Source organism: Protobothrops mucrosquamatus, unplaced genomic scaffold (assembly GCF_001527695.2).
Source record: "Protobothrops mucrosquamatus isolate PMUCROS unplaced genomic scaffold, P.Mucros_1.0 scaffold225, whole genome shotgun sequence".
Classification (NCBI taxonomy): Eukaryota; Metazoa; Chordata; class Lepidosauria; order Squamata; family Viperidae; genus Protobothrops; species Protobothrops mucrosquamatus.
Window position 1 is genome coordinate 477,440 of NW_015386576.1, and position 16,152 is coordinate 493,591.

At 37.7% G+C, this 16,152-nt stretch overlaps 2 protein-coding genes across 3 annotated transcripts in view; both read right to left on the minus strand.

The window, feature by feature from the left end:
- Window positions 1-457: 457 nt before the first annotated feature.
- Window positions 458-7,644, minus strand: CRYGS (crystallin gamma S). 2 transcript variants are annotated; one of them, XM_015814166.1, is made up of 3 exons: window positions 7,624-7,644; window positions 3,784-4,026; window positions 458-730 (listed from the first exon to the last, which is right to left on the minus strand). In XM_015814166.1, exons 1-3 carry the CDS (start codon window positions 7,642-7,644, stop codon window positions 458-460), a joined length of 537 nt encoding a protein of 178 aa, XP_015669652.1. The 2 variants fall into 2 exon arrangements, with proteins under 2 accessions (XP_015669652.1, XP_029139610.1); XM_029283777.1 differs by lacking the exon at window positions 7,624-7,644 and having other exon boundaries at window positions 458-720; window positions 3,780-4,035.
- Window positions 7,645-10,735: 3,091 nt separating this feature from the next.
- The window catches only part of TBCCD1 (TBCC domain containing 1), a 14,459-nt gene continuing 9,042 nt past the window's right edge, over window positions 10,736-16,152 (minus strand). The window contains exons 5-9 of the mRNA XM_015814132.1: window positions 15,508-15,874; window positions 14,188-14,374; window positions 13,589-14,086; window positions 12,492-12,650; window positions 10,736-11,118 (exon numbers count right to left, since the gene is read on the minus strand). Coding sequence (XP_015669618.1) covers window positions 12,521-12,650; window positions 13,589-14,086; window positions 14,188-14,374; window positions 15,508-15,874 — 1,182 coding nt within the window. The 3' untranslated portion in view covers window positions 10,736-11,118; window positions 12,492-12,520. The remainder of the gene's footprint in view (window positions 11,119-12,491; window positions 12,651-13,588; window positions 14,087-14,187; window positions 14,375-15,507; window positions 15,875-16,152) is intronic.

A 16,152-nucleotide genomic window follows, 5' to 3' on the forward strand; every position in this document is an offset into this window, starting at 1 on the left:
GGTGTTTGAATTATTCAGGATAGGAAGTCCTTAACAAAATCTTCAAATACACACATACACACATCTCATTTTAACCATGTGATTATCTTTTCTCTAAACCAGTGTTTCTCAACTTTGACAACTTTAAGCTGTATGGACTTCAACTCCCAGAATTCCACAGCCAGCTCTGGGAGTTGTAGTCCATACAGCTTAAAGTTGCCAAAGTTGCCACAGTTGAGAAACACTGCTCTAAACCATAACTAAGGAGATATGAGAGAGTTAAAGGATTAGGCTCACTCTGATTTTGATGCTAAATAAATTTAATTATCTTTCCAAAATAGCAGTTGCAGAGATTAGTTATCTCCTTTAAAGGATCACTCAAAGGGACACATATACCACGAATAATGACAGGCAGCATGAAGCCCACAAGTATGGCATCAAGTCTCTATCATATCAGCTTCAGACTCCATGCAATTTATTATTCTGCAATATGGCGGAAGGACTGGACCAGTGGGGTTATAGCCCCCCACTCCATGGGTTTACTATAATCCCCTCTCTCCAGGAAATACTGCTTGCCACGGAAGTTGGGATGGTCATAGAAAACCCATGCCCCATCCAGAACTTTGCAAGAATGGATTTCTGGCAGGTGAAACTTCTCCATCACAGAAGGGCAATCCTCTGTAGATTCATGCATTTGACCACTAAAGTCACCCTTCTCAAAAAACTGGATCTGATATTTGTCTCCACCAGTCTGCAATGAAGAGAGAGAACATAAAGATTACTAAAGAGTTGAACACAAACCTTTCTGCCTCCTCTTAAAATGTGGTATAAAATGGAGAATATACATTATCACAAATAATACCTTGTAGTTGGACATAAATACATTACACCATTGACTGAATACATTTATTCATTATATTTTACAAAAATTATAATTTCAGGAATATTTCTGCCATATATTACAATGTGATAGTCAAGAAAAGTTTATCACCAATGGCAAGTGTTGTAAAACTACATTGTAATTAACTGCAAGTGGCCTCTATTTTTTCTGTCACAGTGGAACCTATAGAATCATTTTCACTACAACAAAACTAGAGTGTATCCTATTGGGGAAAGCTAGTCTAAGATGTATTTCATTCTCAGGGCTATGTTGTAATACCTCTGTATTATTAACTTATCAGAATCTCAAATACAGCAATATCCTAACAGATGAAAAGTTTGACGGAACTCAAAATTTACACAAACTTTTGGTGTGGTAGAGTTAATATACACTGAACCTTTGTCCTCTGACAGTATATACAAGCTATCATCATGCGTTTTTATTGTTTAATTGGTAAGAAGACAACATTGTTTATTCAAGGGTCTCAGAAAAATGTATTGATCTAACTAGATCTACATCTACATATATCTACTACTGTCTTATAAGAAGTAAATAAGTGAACAGTGAAGTAATAGGTATACACACAGACACATATTAGATCCTCAGTATTATGAGCCTCAATTTAGTAGACTTCAGTTGTAATGGATATAGTTTTTAAGTAATAGTGGACTTTGTCCATATCTGCCCATATTTCCCTTTAAAAAATTTTCCCACACTATAGAAAAACATGCATCAAATGCGAACTATACACTTTGTAATTTTAGGGAGGTAAGCATACAGAAATAGCATGTTTCCCAGACTCAGTTAAAATTGGACACTTTCTTCAAACTAATTACCCATCCAATCAAAATCCAGAACGTCTTCATGTGGCTATCATTAAAGTAGATTTTCTAATGTAAAGTACAGGTGTGTGTTCTTGACCTCAAAAATCCCAATAATCATTTGGCAGACTATTGATTTAGTGGAAATCCCTTTCTTGCCATTAGTTTACTAAATCAAGAGGGAGGAACTCCTTGGTTTTGGGAGAATTCCTATACTTTTCATATATATGTTCTGGAAATCTGTAAAATGTAGTTATTTTGTTTCTCTTTTCTTCACTTTTTTTACTTTTTAAAAATCTCTTACTTTTAATTTTCTCATTCAATATTTTATTTTTTTCTTAAGTTTGTTCTTTTTGTTTCATTCATGCTCAAATACAACTTTCTTTTCTATGCTGACTCAGGAATTCTGGGAGTTGAAGTCCATGAGTCATAAAAGAGCTGAGGTTGCCTACCCCTGGTCTAGTGGCACCAGGCTAGAAAGCAGGAAAATGTGAGTTCAAGTCCTGCCTTAGCCATGAAAGCCAGCTGGGTGACTTTGGGTCAGTTACTTTCTTTCAATCCAATCTATTTCACAGGGTTGTTGTGAGGAAAATAGGAGGAAGGAGTATTAGGTATGTTTACTGCCATGAGCTATTTGTAAAAAATAATAAAGGTGAGATACAAATAAATAAATAATTTAAAAATCTCTCAGCCAAGATTATTACAAATAGAAGTTCTTTCTTTATCTAATAAGATGTTTTGTGTAACTTCTAAAGCAGGGCTTTTCAACCAGTGGTACAGGTACCACCTGTGGTACATTGGCACCTGGCAAGTGGTACATGACCATCCTAGAAAATTGGTAGCGGGGAAGGGGAATGAGCTGAACCGGTGGCAGCATCGCACAAGCCTGAGCAAGAGATGGCTGGAACTGCAGGGCTGTCAGGGCTCAGCGGAAGCGCCAGGATCAGTGCTGCTTTCCAGTTGATTGGGGCTGTCAGGGCTCAGTAAAAACGGCAGGCTCCAGCTGGAGCTCGGCACTGATCCTGGCGCTTCTGCTGAGCCCAGAAGAAGAGCCGATCAGCTGGAATGTTGCAGCATCTCCAGGGTCTTGTGATTTACATTCAGATGCTTGGCAACTGATTCATATTTATGATGGTCACAGTGTCCCAAGGTCATGTGAAGTGACCAAAACCTGCTGCAACCACCCAGCAGACGGGGGGAATAAAAACCAAACACCCCCCCCACCCCACCCCAGTTGCCAATCCTCAACAGAAATGCTCACAACAATGAAAACCTCGGACAGGAGGAAGAGCGCCGCCGGGCGCTGTCTTGCTCGGCTGTGCTTGGGGGGCACTTTTTTCAGTGCCACTGTAACTTCAAACAGTCACTAAGTGAACTGTTGTAAGTCGAGGACTACCTGTACTTTATCACTTTTTTCCTTTTTTTGGGGGGGGGGTCATCAAGTTTTTGACACCTTGCTAGGCGACTGGTGGTACTCGGATATTGCCATATCCTAAAAGTGGTACAATGGGTGAAAAGGTTGAAAAGTCCTGTTCTAAAGGATGTCCTTCACTTGGAAATATTGACCTGTCAGGCAATTGAAGGACATTCTGAATATAAAAGCAGCTAGTGCTAAAAATAAATTATTGTGTTTTAATGATATGTTATAAATTGTGTATAATTGCAACTTTTCTATGTCAAAATGTGTGCATGTGTAAGTGTGTGTGTGTGTATATATATATACACTCATAAGTGTATAGGTTGTGTAGCTATATAGACATACCTGTTTTATATTGGATTATTCTAAGGCAGTGTTTCTCAACCTTGACAATTTTAAGGCATGTGGACTTCAACTAACAGAATTCCACAGCCAGAAGTCCACATGCCTTAAAATTGACAAGGTTGAGAAACACTGTCTAAGGCTTTCCTCTTTCTCAGGATTCAGTGATCTTTTCTCCTCACTTGTAAGGTCATTGCCCCCTCCCCCCTCCCCCGGCTCTTCCAAGACCATGTCTATATTCTTTCACAGGCAGCTTACTGGAAGTGAACTAAAGTAAGAAGAACCATATTTTTTAAAAGGAAAGAGTGTTTCTCTGAAGGGGGAAAAAAACTTATTCTACTCACCAACTGAATGGATTTGCAAGAGCTGACTCTATCATTCAGGCCCATCCAGCAATGATATTCAGGATATTCTCCATGGGTCAAAATATACATGTTTCCCGCAAAGTTTGGCTGCTCATAAACAACCCAGGCACCATTTTCTACACGGATGGAATTGCAACGGCTCAAGTCAGTGTGGAAATCCAAACAATCCCTATCAGACTCATAGCGGCATCCTTGGAAATTCTTGCCTTCATAGAAAGTAATCTGAAACATAAGAAAAGGAGAGAAAAATAAGTTTCTGCAAAACTAGACTTTGTCTGAACTCTGTAGCAGATTAGCACTATTCAGAGCAATTCTTGACTCTAATTATTAATGGGAGTTGCACCCAAGCGTGTACTGTCCCTTTTACTGGTCAGTGCTTTGGATAACTAAAGGCCAAAGTTGCTGATAATATCCAATTATATATTTTGATCCCAGGCATTAAACCTACAGTATAAGGCCGTGGTGGCGAACCTATGGCACGCGTGCCACAGGTGGCATGCAGAGCCCTCTCTGTGGGCACGCCCACCATCACCCCAGTCCTAGGCCTTCAGCTGGATTTTATAAAACCTTTTCGCTTTAGGCCTCCGCCGTGTGCAAAAAAAAAAAAAAGGTTCAATCAATCAATTTCAACTTCTCACGGGAAAAAAAAGATCTTGCAAAGTTGGAATTGATTGATTGAACTTTTTAGTCCCGCCCAGTCTATTACCACTGAAGCCATGCCCACCCAAAGGGCCACGCCCACCCAGTGGGCCACGCCCACCTGGCACCCGACAATACATAAGTGGGTTTTGGGTTGCAGTTTAGGCACTCGGTCTCTAAAAGGTTCGCCATCACTGGTATAAGAAAATATATGTTAAGTTTATTTTGGTGTTTAAAATAGAAAAACATCCCAAACCACTGATTTGTAAATGCCAAAGTAATGCCTAAGCTAACAGAATCTTTTCTTTTTATGAAAAGATACAACTGGCATGGGACATGCTGATTATCCCCAAATATAGTAATCAAAAGATTCATTATGGCATCAACTCATTGCAGCAACATCCAATTTTGATGAAATGATTGACAGGACTTCTGAATGAATAGCTATTAGCACTAGCAAAACAAGACATGATTCTCTCTTTCTCTTCTTTGAGTCTTTTCTACAGAATACAGTTTTACAGATCTCAGCTTTGGTAGTATAAAAATGCCTTGTTCTGACACTTTGCCACTGCATGTTTTGGAACTGCCTGGCATTTTGCAGTATGAAGAACAGTAATATGCAATATTTCAATTACAGCTTGGAGACAAAATAAGGCCAATATCATAGGAACAGAGGGTAAAATTGGGTTGCAAGGTTGTTTGGGGTAATGTTTTTAATAGCTCTCCATTGGTTGTCTTTGATTTGGGTAAGAAAGTAGTCTAATATAATGATTCAGGTTAAGGATTGGGACCAGAGAGACATAGTTTAAGCTTCAGTGAGTTCACTGGGTGTCTGTTGTTAACAGGATAAAATGAAAAAAAAATATTCATGTACAACACTCAATCTTCCAGAAGAACGCAAGACATAGATGTGATATATTATTGCTATTGTGGGTATTGTTACTATTTTTACTATACAGGAAGATTATAAATGGAAAATAATTTCTGGAGCTTTTAAGACTTTATAGCTCTAAATTAATATCTGTCACATCTATTTCCTTCTTTTTCATACCTTTAGCACCAAACTGAGGACATTGACAGAAAAGAATTTTTGTAGCTCAGGGTTGAACTGTGGGTCCTTGATGCTCTCTGGGAGCACCAAGGATCCCACAATCTGAGGACAGATATATTTTATCCTTTTAATCCAATTCATGTTCTTTTCTTCATCCAACTGTACACAAGAGATATGTAGATTCAAATGATTTTTTAGTATCTGGAGTATAAATAGGGAACTCCATGTTACCCCGAGAATCTGCTCCATCCAGACTTATATTAAAATCAAATAGTATAAACATAAGGAAGACCTCTTCAAGTCCCCAACTAGGTGTCCCCTTTGAAGCAGTGAATCAAGGTTTTAAAAAGCATAGAAATAGCTTAAATAAAAGCTGCACATAAAATGGTATGGGCAAGGGGTCTAACTGCTCATATATTCATTTCTCACTAAAAAAGCTAGAACCTGCACCAGTTACAGGAACAAACATTTTCTCTCAGCAATATTCCTGACAAAATTTATCTCCTGATTTTGTCCAGGAACTATTTATTTAAAATCAAAAGTTTACAAATAACCAGAATTTATTACTTTACATTTCAGATGAGGGAAGTCTTTACTTCGATTAACGTTCCATCTAAACTGGCCCTTTAAGAATGTTAAAGTGTTTTGTCCTTTTTAAATTTAAAAAAAGAAAACATAAACCATTTTGGGAGAGAAGAGGAGGGATTAGCCCTTCAGAAGTTTGCACAGAGACACAGAGAGAGCTGTTTTTCCAATAAAAAGGGCAAAAATCCAAGCTGCCATTTGCCCTTGGGCTAAAATATTTGTTGATGCAAATACATCTGAGTGGGAATTTTCACTAAAAAAAAATGATCCAAGGGGAAAAGGAATAGTACTCGGTGAAGTTTTGCACTAATTGCTTCACAGGTTGTATTGGAGAAAATACAATAGTCGTGAATGTAGAATATGGGAAACTGTTAGCATTTCCACAGGGATAAAATACAACTAATGAACTACATGAACAACAGACACAGAATACAAACTCAGGGGAAGATATTGGGATCACACATAAATGGGTATTAAAAAAACATTATCGCAGCACTATCACATCAAATGTAAATGCCTAGTTTAGAAAATGAGAAATTGTTCAGATGTAGAAGACACAATAACTTTATGCAAAGTCCCCCTGAATTTTGCCTGTGCACTACAATGTCTCACATGATACAGATCTGTTAGAAGATCTGGGGATTTTGTGTTTGAAAAGCTCCTTCCTGTAAATGACAGTTTGTCTGTGCATATTTTGAAAAGCTTTCTACTTATGTATCAGAATGATAGTTAAACTTCAACCTCTTTGGGGCACCTTATTTAAAGCAAACACGGGAAAGCATTCAACTAGGTACTTCTCTATTCCAGATTGAGTGATGCAATTTCAAATAAACACCTTCAGTTAATTGCTCAGAGTATATTCTTTTTATAAGTTTAAGTAAGCCATTCTCAAGAAACTGTTATGGAGTAGTTTTTGTAAATCATCCCCAAAATCCAAAACGCCAAGGAAATCTTCCTTCTTTTTTTTTCATTGACTAACATGAAGGAAATGATATCTGTTCCTGGGTGGGACTGCAGATTAAAGTGATTGTCTGGCTAGATTTACCATTGTAACTTATACGAATATTTGAATGGAACAGCTGGAAATACTTGTTCTCTGCATGAAACATGCTTTATCAAGATGAGGCACATCTTCTCTGCAATATTACTGGTCCTAATGCAAGACTAAATCTTCATTTCAAGATCACCCCGGTAAGTATCAAAATTTCTATATCTTTTCTTATCATCCATAGAATGAAGCAAACACACATTTAAAAAAAGTAAGTTGTTATCTAATACTTTCAATGATTCCACCTTCAAATACGGACAGACCTTAATTTGACAGAATAGTTGCTGTTTCGATGAAAGCTAGAAAAATCCACTAAGAGTTTCAGGCATTCATTTATTTCCTAACAATTTGCTTTCTAACAAAAGATGGGAAATCTTCCTCTTCTGCTTTTTATCTCAGTTCTGCCAAGCTCACCAACAGATTGTATCTTGAGATGCCATCTTTTTACAAACAAAAGGACAAAGAAAGATATCCTTCAACTGAAACCACAACTTACCCTGTTTCCAGTTTTAAACATGATCAATGTTGGGTGCAATATTCCTAAAGAAAAGAGACTGGAAGTAACTGCAAGAGCTCAAACCAGGAAGCCTCATTTTATAATGGGCTCATTTTTTAGGATAAATGTTTGCTTTGTCATGAAAATGGGATTCCAAACTTGACTCAGTGATTCTGGGGCTATTCAGAAGTTCTAGAAAAACAAAGAGGATTATAAAACAAAAGCAAGCCTCGCTGCTTCATTTCTCCCTTTATTTTTCCTCATTCTAATGCATTAGGCTTGTGAATGCATTGCTGAGTCAGAACTCCAAACTCTTGTCAAAAATACTCAAAATAAAAAGTGCTTGCAGCTCCTATTGAGTGATGGCAACAGTTCCCCTGTTTTGATTACATATAATGATGGATTCGATTAAAGGAAGCCTCAGTGGACCATAATGCCTGAAAATATGGGAACCATGCATGGATGAGGAATGTAGCCTGGTGAGCTATTATTCTATGGATAAATAGTTTTAACTGAAGTAATACACTTGCCATTGAGTAAAGTAATGTGTCTCCCTAGCTTTTGCATTTTAATGCATTTATTTGCAGACTTCCAAGGAAAAGGCTGCAAATGGTTCTGATCTTTTTTGTAGGTTTAGCTAACTAAAATATTTCTTGAATAATGCATAAAAATACTGCTTATAGCTAGTAGTTTCTATATAGACTTGAGAATATAGACTTAAGAATGCGGCCGCGCGGGCGGTGTTGGGAGGGACTCGTCGCTCCCATGTAACGCCGCTGCTGCGCGAGCTGCACTGGTTGCCGGTGGCCTTCCGGGTGCGCTTCAAGGTGTTGGTTCTCATCTTTAAAGCGCTCCATGGCATCGGACCTGGATATCTCCGAGACCGCCTTCTGCCGCAGGTTACCTCCCATCGGCCGGTNTAGGGAATTTTAGCGGGGTTTTTTAGGGGATTTTTAAGGACAATTTTAATGATCGGCCTGTTTAAATATTTCTTTTTAATTCGGCTTTTAATTATTGTATTTGTATTGTAGTTTTTATGAGGCTGTTAGCCGCCCTGAGTCCCATGAGGAGAAGGGCGGGGTATAAATTAAATTAATAAATAAATAAATAAAATAAATACATTCCATTTTGAGAAAATACAGGTAACTTTCATTTAGTGACCAAAATTAGGGCCAGAAATTCAACCACTAAATGAAATCATTGCTAACTGCAACTGCAACTGTGCTTACAATCTTTCTTCAGGGGTTTTGTTGTTGTTGTTGTTCTACCAAACTGCAAAGGTCATAAATATAACGAGTAGTCACATAGTTTACTTTTTTATCACTGTCATAACTGGAAATAGTTACAAAACAAGGCAGTTCTTAAATAAGAACTACTTGTATATATAAAACTAATATTATATAGTTTTGGGTATTGGTCACAGAATATTTTCAAACCTGCCGTTGTTTAATCTAAAATTCTATAAGCAAAGATTTCAGTATGAGTGTCTTAGGATACTGCTTCATAGGATTTGACCAAGGACAATAGGTGGACATTATTCTAGAAATGTTCAGCAGAATCCAGGATAGTACAAGAAGGCATGGAGACAGTGGACAAGGTTCATCTTTCTTTCCCTCAACTCACTAGGAAAAGGTAGGAGTAAGCCTTAAAATAACAAAACCCAAGTTTTACCTGCACCATTCTATGCAAACTAGGATATCTAACCTAGAGATTAGGATAGAATATCTGGGAGCTGCTTTCATGTCCCTGGCAGGAGCTGGAGCGAAGCACAGGAGCTCATTCTGCCCCACGGCAGCACTCAGTTTTCAAACACGGGCTTGCTAATCTCCAAACCAGTGTCCTAACCATGCGAGCCACATACTCCTACAAGAAGACAACTGAGGGAAAATATATATAACAGTGATGGCAAACCTTTTAGAGACCAAATGCCCAAAAACTGGCCCTACCCCTGCCCCAAAAACTCCACCCCTACCCCGCCCCCACCTCGCCTGCCCGCAGGGCCACTCACCACCTGCAGGGCCCACCGCAGATCGCCCAGCAGCACCATGGCGGCCACGCCGTCTGCCCGCACCCCGCAGCATCAACTGTGCGCAATGGGGCGTGAGGGCAGAATCTTGTCTACGCTGTCTGGCTGCCATGTCCTTGGCTGCACTGCTCTTCGTGGGCCACGCTCGGGGGCGACTCTCCTCCAGGGGGTCTGTTGGTGAGGAGGGGGTCGCAGGGGGAAGGCAAGGCTGGGGCAACAGCACGTGTACCCACAGAGAGGGCTCTGAGTGCCGCCTCTGGCACCCGTGCCATAGGTTCGCCACCACTGATATATAAAATCATACAAATATGAAATCATGCTTAGCAGGTAGCGAAAGCAGGTTCTTCCCATTCTAATACACAAGGACTACAAGCCATCTAATGCAGGTGTTTGGAAGGAGATTTAGAACAAACAAAAAGAAAACACTTCCTACATGATGCATAATTAACTTGTGGAATAAGTCACATAAGTTACACATAGACAAAAAAGCAGGATGGTTGTTAACTTCAATGGCTCTAAAGAGAGATTAGAAAAATGCATTGAGTACAACAATTTGATAAAGATATAGGTCTTGAAGATTCAGTATTACTTGTGGGTCGAGTTCATACCTTTTCAAGGGGGAGTTTCAGGAGAACATCAGTGGGAGTATCTTTCCTTTGTCTGCTTGTGAACACTGAAGAAGCATTTCAAAAAAACCAGCCCTCCTCCCCTCACAGAAATAGTTCTTCTTTTCTACTGTGAAACTCCCATATGCCAGCTTCAATAGCTGACCTAAAATTTTAGTGTTTCAAAAATTGGGAAAAAAAATATCCCTAGATCTGCCTACTTCTTTCAAAAAGGAAGAAACAGCAACTTAGTAATATTAAGAGTTGACCACTGAAATCAGATTAGTTTTGATTGGTTAGTTATGACTAACTTAAATCTGTACAGTTCAATGGGCCTACTTTAAGCCTGAATTCAATCCATAGTATCCAAGACCCTTTTCCCAAAATACTGTATATGGATGTTAATAAGTATTATTACATCATTAAATCTGAAAAAAGAAAACAAGGCACAAAATATCATTGTGTCAATTTAATTAAATTTCATACTATAAGTGCTAAACAACTGATATAAATTCTGTCTAGAAACATTAATATAAGCAATATTTAATTAATAACAGAAAAATCATTCGCCCAGCAGTCAGACCACTACCACTATCTTTACATCAAGAAAGTAACACCTTTTCCTGCACATTTAAGTATGCTAGGAATCTACATTTTGTTCTCAAATATACAATGAAGTGTTAATAGCAAGATCCTCCTATAAAGATCCAGAGTAACTGATGATATCATATAGCTTGAAATATGCAGTAAAGTCCATTTCCTTCTTGATAATGCCATTAAGTAAATTTATGTTTCTAAACTTCAAGTTGGCCCCAGTCTATTTTGATGGAAATACTTTTCACTTGGCACAGTGCATCTCCAGAACTATAACAAAACAAAGAGAGTTAAATTGTTAAATCTGCAGTCTCATCACATTCCAATCACATGGTAGTAGCAGTTTATTTGATAGTTTCAATCACAAATACATAACACATAACACTAATAACAACAACGACAATAATAGCAACAACAATAGGATGCCATTTCAGATGCCTGGCAAGACTGAGTGGTTCTAGGTTTCGGGGCCTCCTAGTTTTAATACTATGCCATCTTTGGTGCTGAATAAGTTGCATTGTCCCAAACTGATAGGTGCACAATCTGGGAATCCTCCTGTACTTGTGGCAGTCATGCTAGGAGGGTCTTTGCACAGCTACATGTTGTGTGCCAGTTGTATCCATCCCTGGACCGGATCACTCTGTTCATAGTCACTCATGCCCTACTCATCTTCCAATGAGCTACCGTAATGAATTCTAGATGGGACTGCCCTTGAAGAATATCTGAAAGCTTCACCTAGTGCAGAAAGCGCAACACAGGCAGTTATATGTGCCTCTAGAAAAGCACAGTACACCTCTGCTCCATGGCTGTATTGGTTCAGAGTTTTGACATGGGGCAGTTTATCTGAGAATCCACCTCTTCCCAACTACATCTACCCATCCCATCAGATTTGGCAGAGAAGACATGTTGCAACAGCACTTGGCAGCAAGTCTTCTCTGCTATGGCACCTGCCTTATGGAACATTCTCCCCCTTGAGGATGTTAAGGTTCCAGAAATCACTCAAGACCAGGCTTTGTCACAGAGGAGAGGAGAGATCTTCTTAATAGTAGTTTTATATATAAATTAAACAATAACTGAATGTTAACACTGGAAAGAGACAAAACCCTTAGTCATCAAGATTGCAATAGGCTGAACACAATGATAAAAGAATGATACTAGGACAGTCTGTAAGCCAGAAACAGAGAGTATAACAAATGAGATACAGAAATTGCTTAAGTAAGATTTCGCTTAGTGATATAGTTTGACAGAAAAAACAATAGACCATAATTTATTTTAATTCTGAAATGTCCATATTTAATAGAAAATAGAAAAATATTATATTTAATGTGATGATGATGATAATAACATCACACATTTTATTCAGTATAAGAAAAAGTAAGTCAGCATTTAAAAAAATCCTAAGTGGTAATAAGGTATTTGTAATCAATGTAATCTTTAATTGGTAGAATTTTTTAAAAGCTACAATTAGAGATTAGATTATAAAGTCTTACAATGCCAAATATAAGCTATACTTTCTATGAGAACATTCCTCACTTATATCACCAACTTTCAACCTAACTTACCAAGCACTAATTGTTTGTATTATATTAAAATACAATAAAAAGTTTGTATGTGTGCAATATAAATGTGACCTTTGAACTCACCTGATGATTTGTTTGCTTTGAGAGTTCTCCTATCCTGCTGCCTGTTTAGATCCTGCAGCAGGAAGTACCAAGCTATCAAGCTGTTGACGGCTCCCTGTGTGGACTAGCCATTCATAGAATTTGTTCTCCACTAACATCTGGAATGTCTTCTTCTGATTCCTGAAAGCAGAAACAGGATTAGCTCTGTACTGTATACATTTGTGTAAATATTCCTATCGCTAGGTCTTTAAAGTCAACATCCACACTGCCCAAATGTTTTTATCATTATTAAGTGGTTTAACTTATTGTGCTATGGTTGAGTTTTTTATAACATATAAAATTTTTCTAAGATTTTTATAATATTAAAATAAAACAGAATCATTTAAATCTATATAAAAACTTACAATCAAGAAAATATTTCAAAAATGCTTCTGCAAGTTATTGTGCTGTAACAGTTATAGTACTGGACTACAAATGAGGAGAGTCAAGTTCTAGTCCATGGAATATAAGTCTAACAAATCAGTAAACAGTGTTCCATTAATTTTTTCACACCTAGTGGCAATGTCATAAAACTCAAAACTCTAAGAAATGAATCACCGTAGAATGAAACAAAATTTTAAAATCAAGTTTTTTTATTAAGCATTACTAAGCATTATATTCCTACAAAATACACACAGCTGGGTCTGTCCATTATGATAGTTGCTAAAACAGATGAAATTTGGGTGTAAAACTTGTAAAAACAGATTAATAAAAGGTCGTGGTTGTCCTTAAGACTACAAGTTAAGGGAAAAGCAAAACAATATTCACACAACAAATTTTAATTATTAATTTATCTTGAGTTCTCCCCTGTCTCATAGCTGACAAAGTGAGAAAGAACCTGTGGCCTAGAGGTTAATAGATCTGCTTAACATGCAGACAGCCCAGGTTCGAATCTCAGAAGGGTATGTCTGGTTGAAAAGAACTAAAAAGTTTGAAATGGCTATTCCAGTTCTCCCTTAATTCTTTGTTAGCAATCCAAATTTTGAAAAATTATTAATTTGTATTAATATTGATGCATTTAATTATAAAGCCATTACAACACCTGACTCTTATTTCCTGGAAAATTAACTGTTACTTACTTGGTCAGCCCTGTTTCCTTCACTGTTTTCTGCCAGATTCGTATCCTCTGTTCTCGTTGGCTCAGTGCTTTCTGATATGCAGGTGGCAGACCACCAGGTATTTCTGTTGTGTCTCCCTCCATTTCAAATGGAACAACAAAGGGGTAAAATTCTGAAGGTGGGAGAAGTCTGAATACCTCTTTATCACAATTTTCTTTACATACTATCATTGGATTATCCCAGTTGTTAGGCACAGTAGCAAGGCCAGTTCTGCCCATGTGATCCTCAAGCATTGGATAATGGGTATGGAAAGGAGCAAAAGTTATTGCTTGGTTACCCAATAATATAAGAGGTCTAGTTGGAGTGAGAACATGCAAGGTGCAACCAGTCGTAGATGACAGAGACAGATGATGGCAAACAGCAACAAGTCTGACATTGTCACAACTATGGAGATGTACTACAGTTTGCACTGGACCTAGGACAAAGGTGCTATTCCTGCATTTTTCTATGGTTACAGACCTGAAAGAGAGGAAAAACAGCCAATAATAGGAGATGGAAAACAATAAAATGCAATCATGCATGTACTTTTTCTATTAGGTGACAACTGAAAAATAACTTACCTCAGTGGAGATAGTAAATAGATAAAAGATTCACAGCATCGATGAATCTTCACATGAGTATCTTCTAGCGTAACAGAGCTCTTTGCTAATGTTTGCTTGTAAACCTGGCTCATCATAATCAAACGATGAACTGAAGGGACTATGAGAGCATTACAGGCTATTTTAGCTCGTTTAGTTGTTCCTTCAACTGGAAGAATTATGAAAATATTATTTTTTAAAAATAGTTCTACTGAAGCCAAAATCTCTCATTTAGCTGTATCTTACTGTATTTCCCAAAGAAAGAAAACACTTCAATATTCAATATTTACAAATATATTTTAGTCAATTTGGTTGGAATAATTCAAACAGCACGTAATTTTCTTATACAAATTATTAAGATGTTATGCTGTATGTTTGATATTTACATGCAGTGCTCTGAAATCCTCTTTATAACAAAGGCATGGCTTTCTAAATATTTAAACAAAAAACAAACAAAAATTTTCTTCCTGGTATGTTAACATAGCCCTAGCAGTAAGGATTTTTATTATGAAATTAAGCCATAAAACTCAACAATTTATTACCAAATCAAAGGACCTAAAATGTCCTTATGATGTCTATATGTGCACATCTTCCATGCATCCTTAAACTATATTTTCCTTCTTAATGACATTATGGAAATACAGAGCAGTAGTCAAAATACATGTTACATGACTTTGGGACTTCATATAAATATTTATTATCAACTCAGGCAAATATGCATTAGAAGCTAATAATTCACTATTCCAGATCCTGCTTAACTTTGTAAATCTTACAATATTTCCCATTTATAGTCAGAATGCTGTTAAAATGAGAGTGTTATGAATCTGAATTAAGACAGTGTCCAACAAGAACATTTCAAAAAACTAGTATTGTATTGTCAGAAGTCATCCAATGATACAATCTAAAAAGCATTAACAATTCAAAAGGAAATATGAATATATAGAATTTAATACGAATTAATGATGCCATAATGTACAATAGGTATGGAGGTACTTTGGAAGACTCATACGTGCTCTTTGATTCGTATGATTTAGCATCTTGGAACCTACCAAAGTTTTTATCAGAAATGAGTTCAGGTGATTCCTAGCTGGAAATGCTCCACCAACTCCTATATACATTTTAATTAGCATCTTAGCTATATCTCTTCATAAATATGTTTACGTTCCTTAAAGCTTATTATTAAATAAATATTTTAACAACTTTAGGGTGTAAAATTTAACTAAAATATTAAAGCTGGGCAGTCATGATGGAGATGTCCTATCAAGTAGTCAGTAGGAACTCTATGATCAGAAATAATTGTACCTTGTTGTGCCCATGCAAGCTTTCTTCCAGATGTGAGGCAGGCTATTGCCCCAAATGGGTTCCCAGTCAGACAAGTCCTCATCCATGATTCGAATCTGGCACAGGAGAAGGCTTTAGAAAGTTTTGAGAAGCCACTCTTGGCATGCAATGGCTGCCAAAGTGCAAGTTCATGAAGAGGGTGAACAGTCCTATTTTGATCCACACTTCCTTCGATAAGGAAACTAAGAGCTTGAACAGCTTTGGGTGATAGCAGGCTACTGTGCGTAGAATGAGAGGAGGCACTGAGCTGATCTGGGTCCAGTAACAATTCCAGAAGATCCTGGAGATGGTTTTCGATAAAGTCATGGTGGTAGCTGTCATTCCAATTCTTCAAACCAAGCATAAGAACAAATATTAGAAACAAGAATCAATCCACAAAATCACATTTATATACTATCCTCTTGGTTTAAGCCAGTGGTTCTCAACCTTTCTAATGCCGTGACCCCATAATACAGTTCCCCATGTTGTGGTGACCCCCAACCACTTATACATCGCCGGGTGCCAGGGGCGTGGCCAAGTGGGCGTGGCCACCAAGTGGGCGTGGCCACCATGTTGTGTAGGCAGAATCTGCCCAATATTTGCTGAAATACATTGCACTCAGATTTC

What these genes read in the sequence shown, in the direction of transcription:
- CRYGS (XM_015814166.1), bottom strand. Translation starts at nt 7,644, where the DNA reads ATGTTTAAAACTGGAAACAGG. An exon ending in TGTTTAAAACTGGAAACAGG is followed by an intron (nt 4,027 to 7,623) that starts GTAAGTTGTGGT and finishes CTTATGTTTCAG; the next exon opens with ATTACTTTCTATGAAGGCAA. An exon ending in CTTGCAAATCCATTCAGTTG is followed by an intron (nt 731 to 3,783) that starts GTGAGTAGAATA and finishes TCTTCATTGCAG; the next exon opens with ACTGGTGGAGACAAATATCA.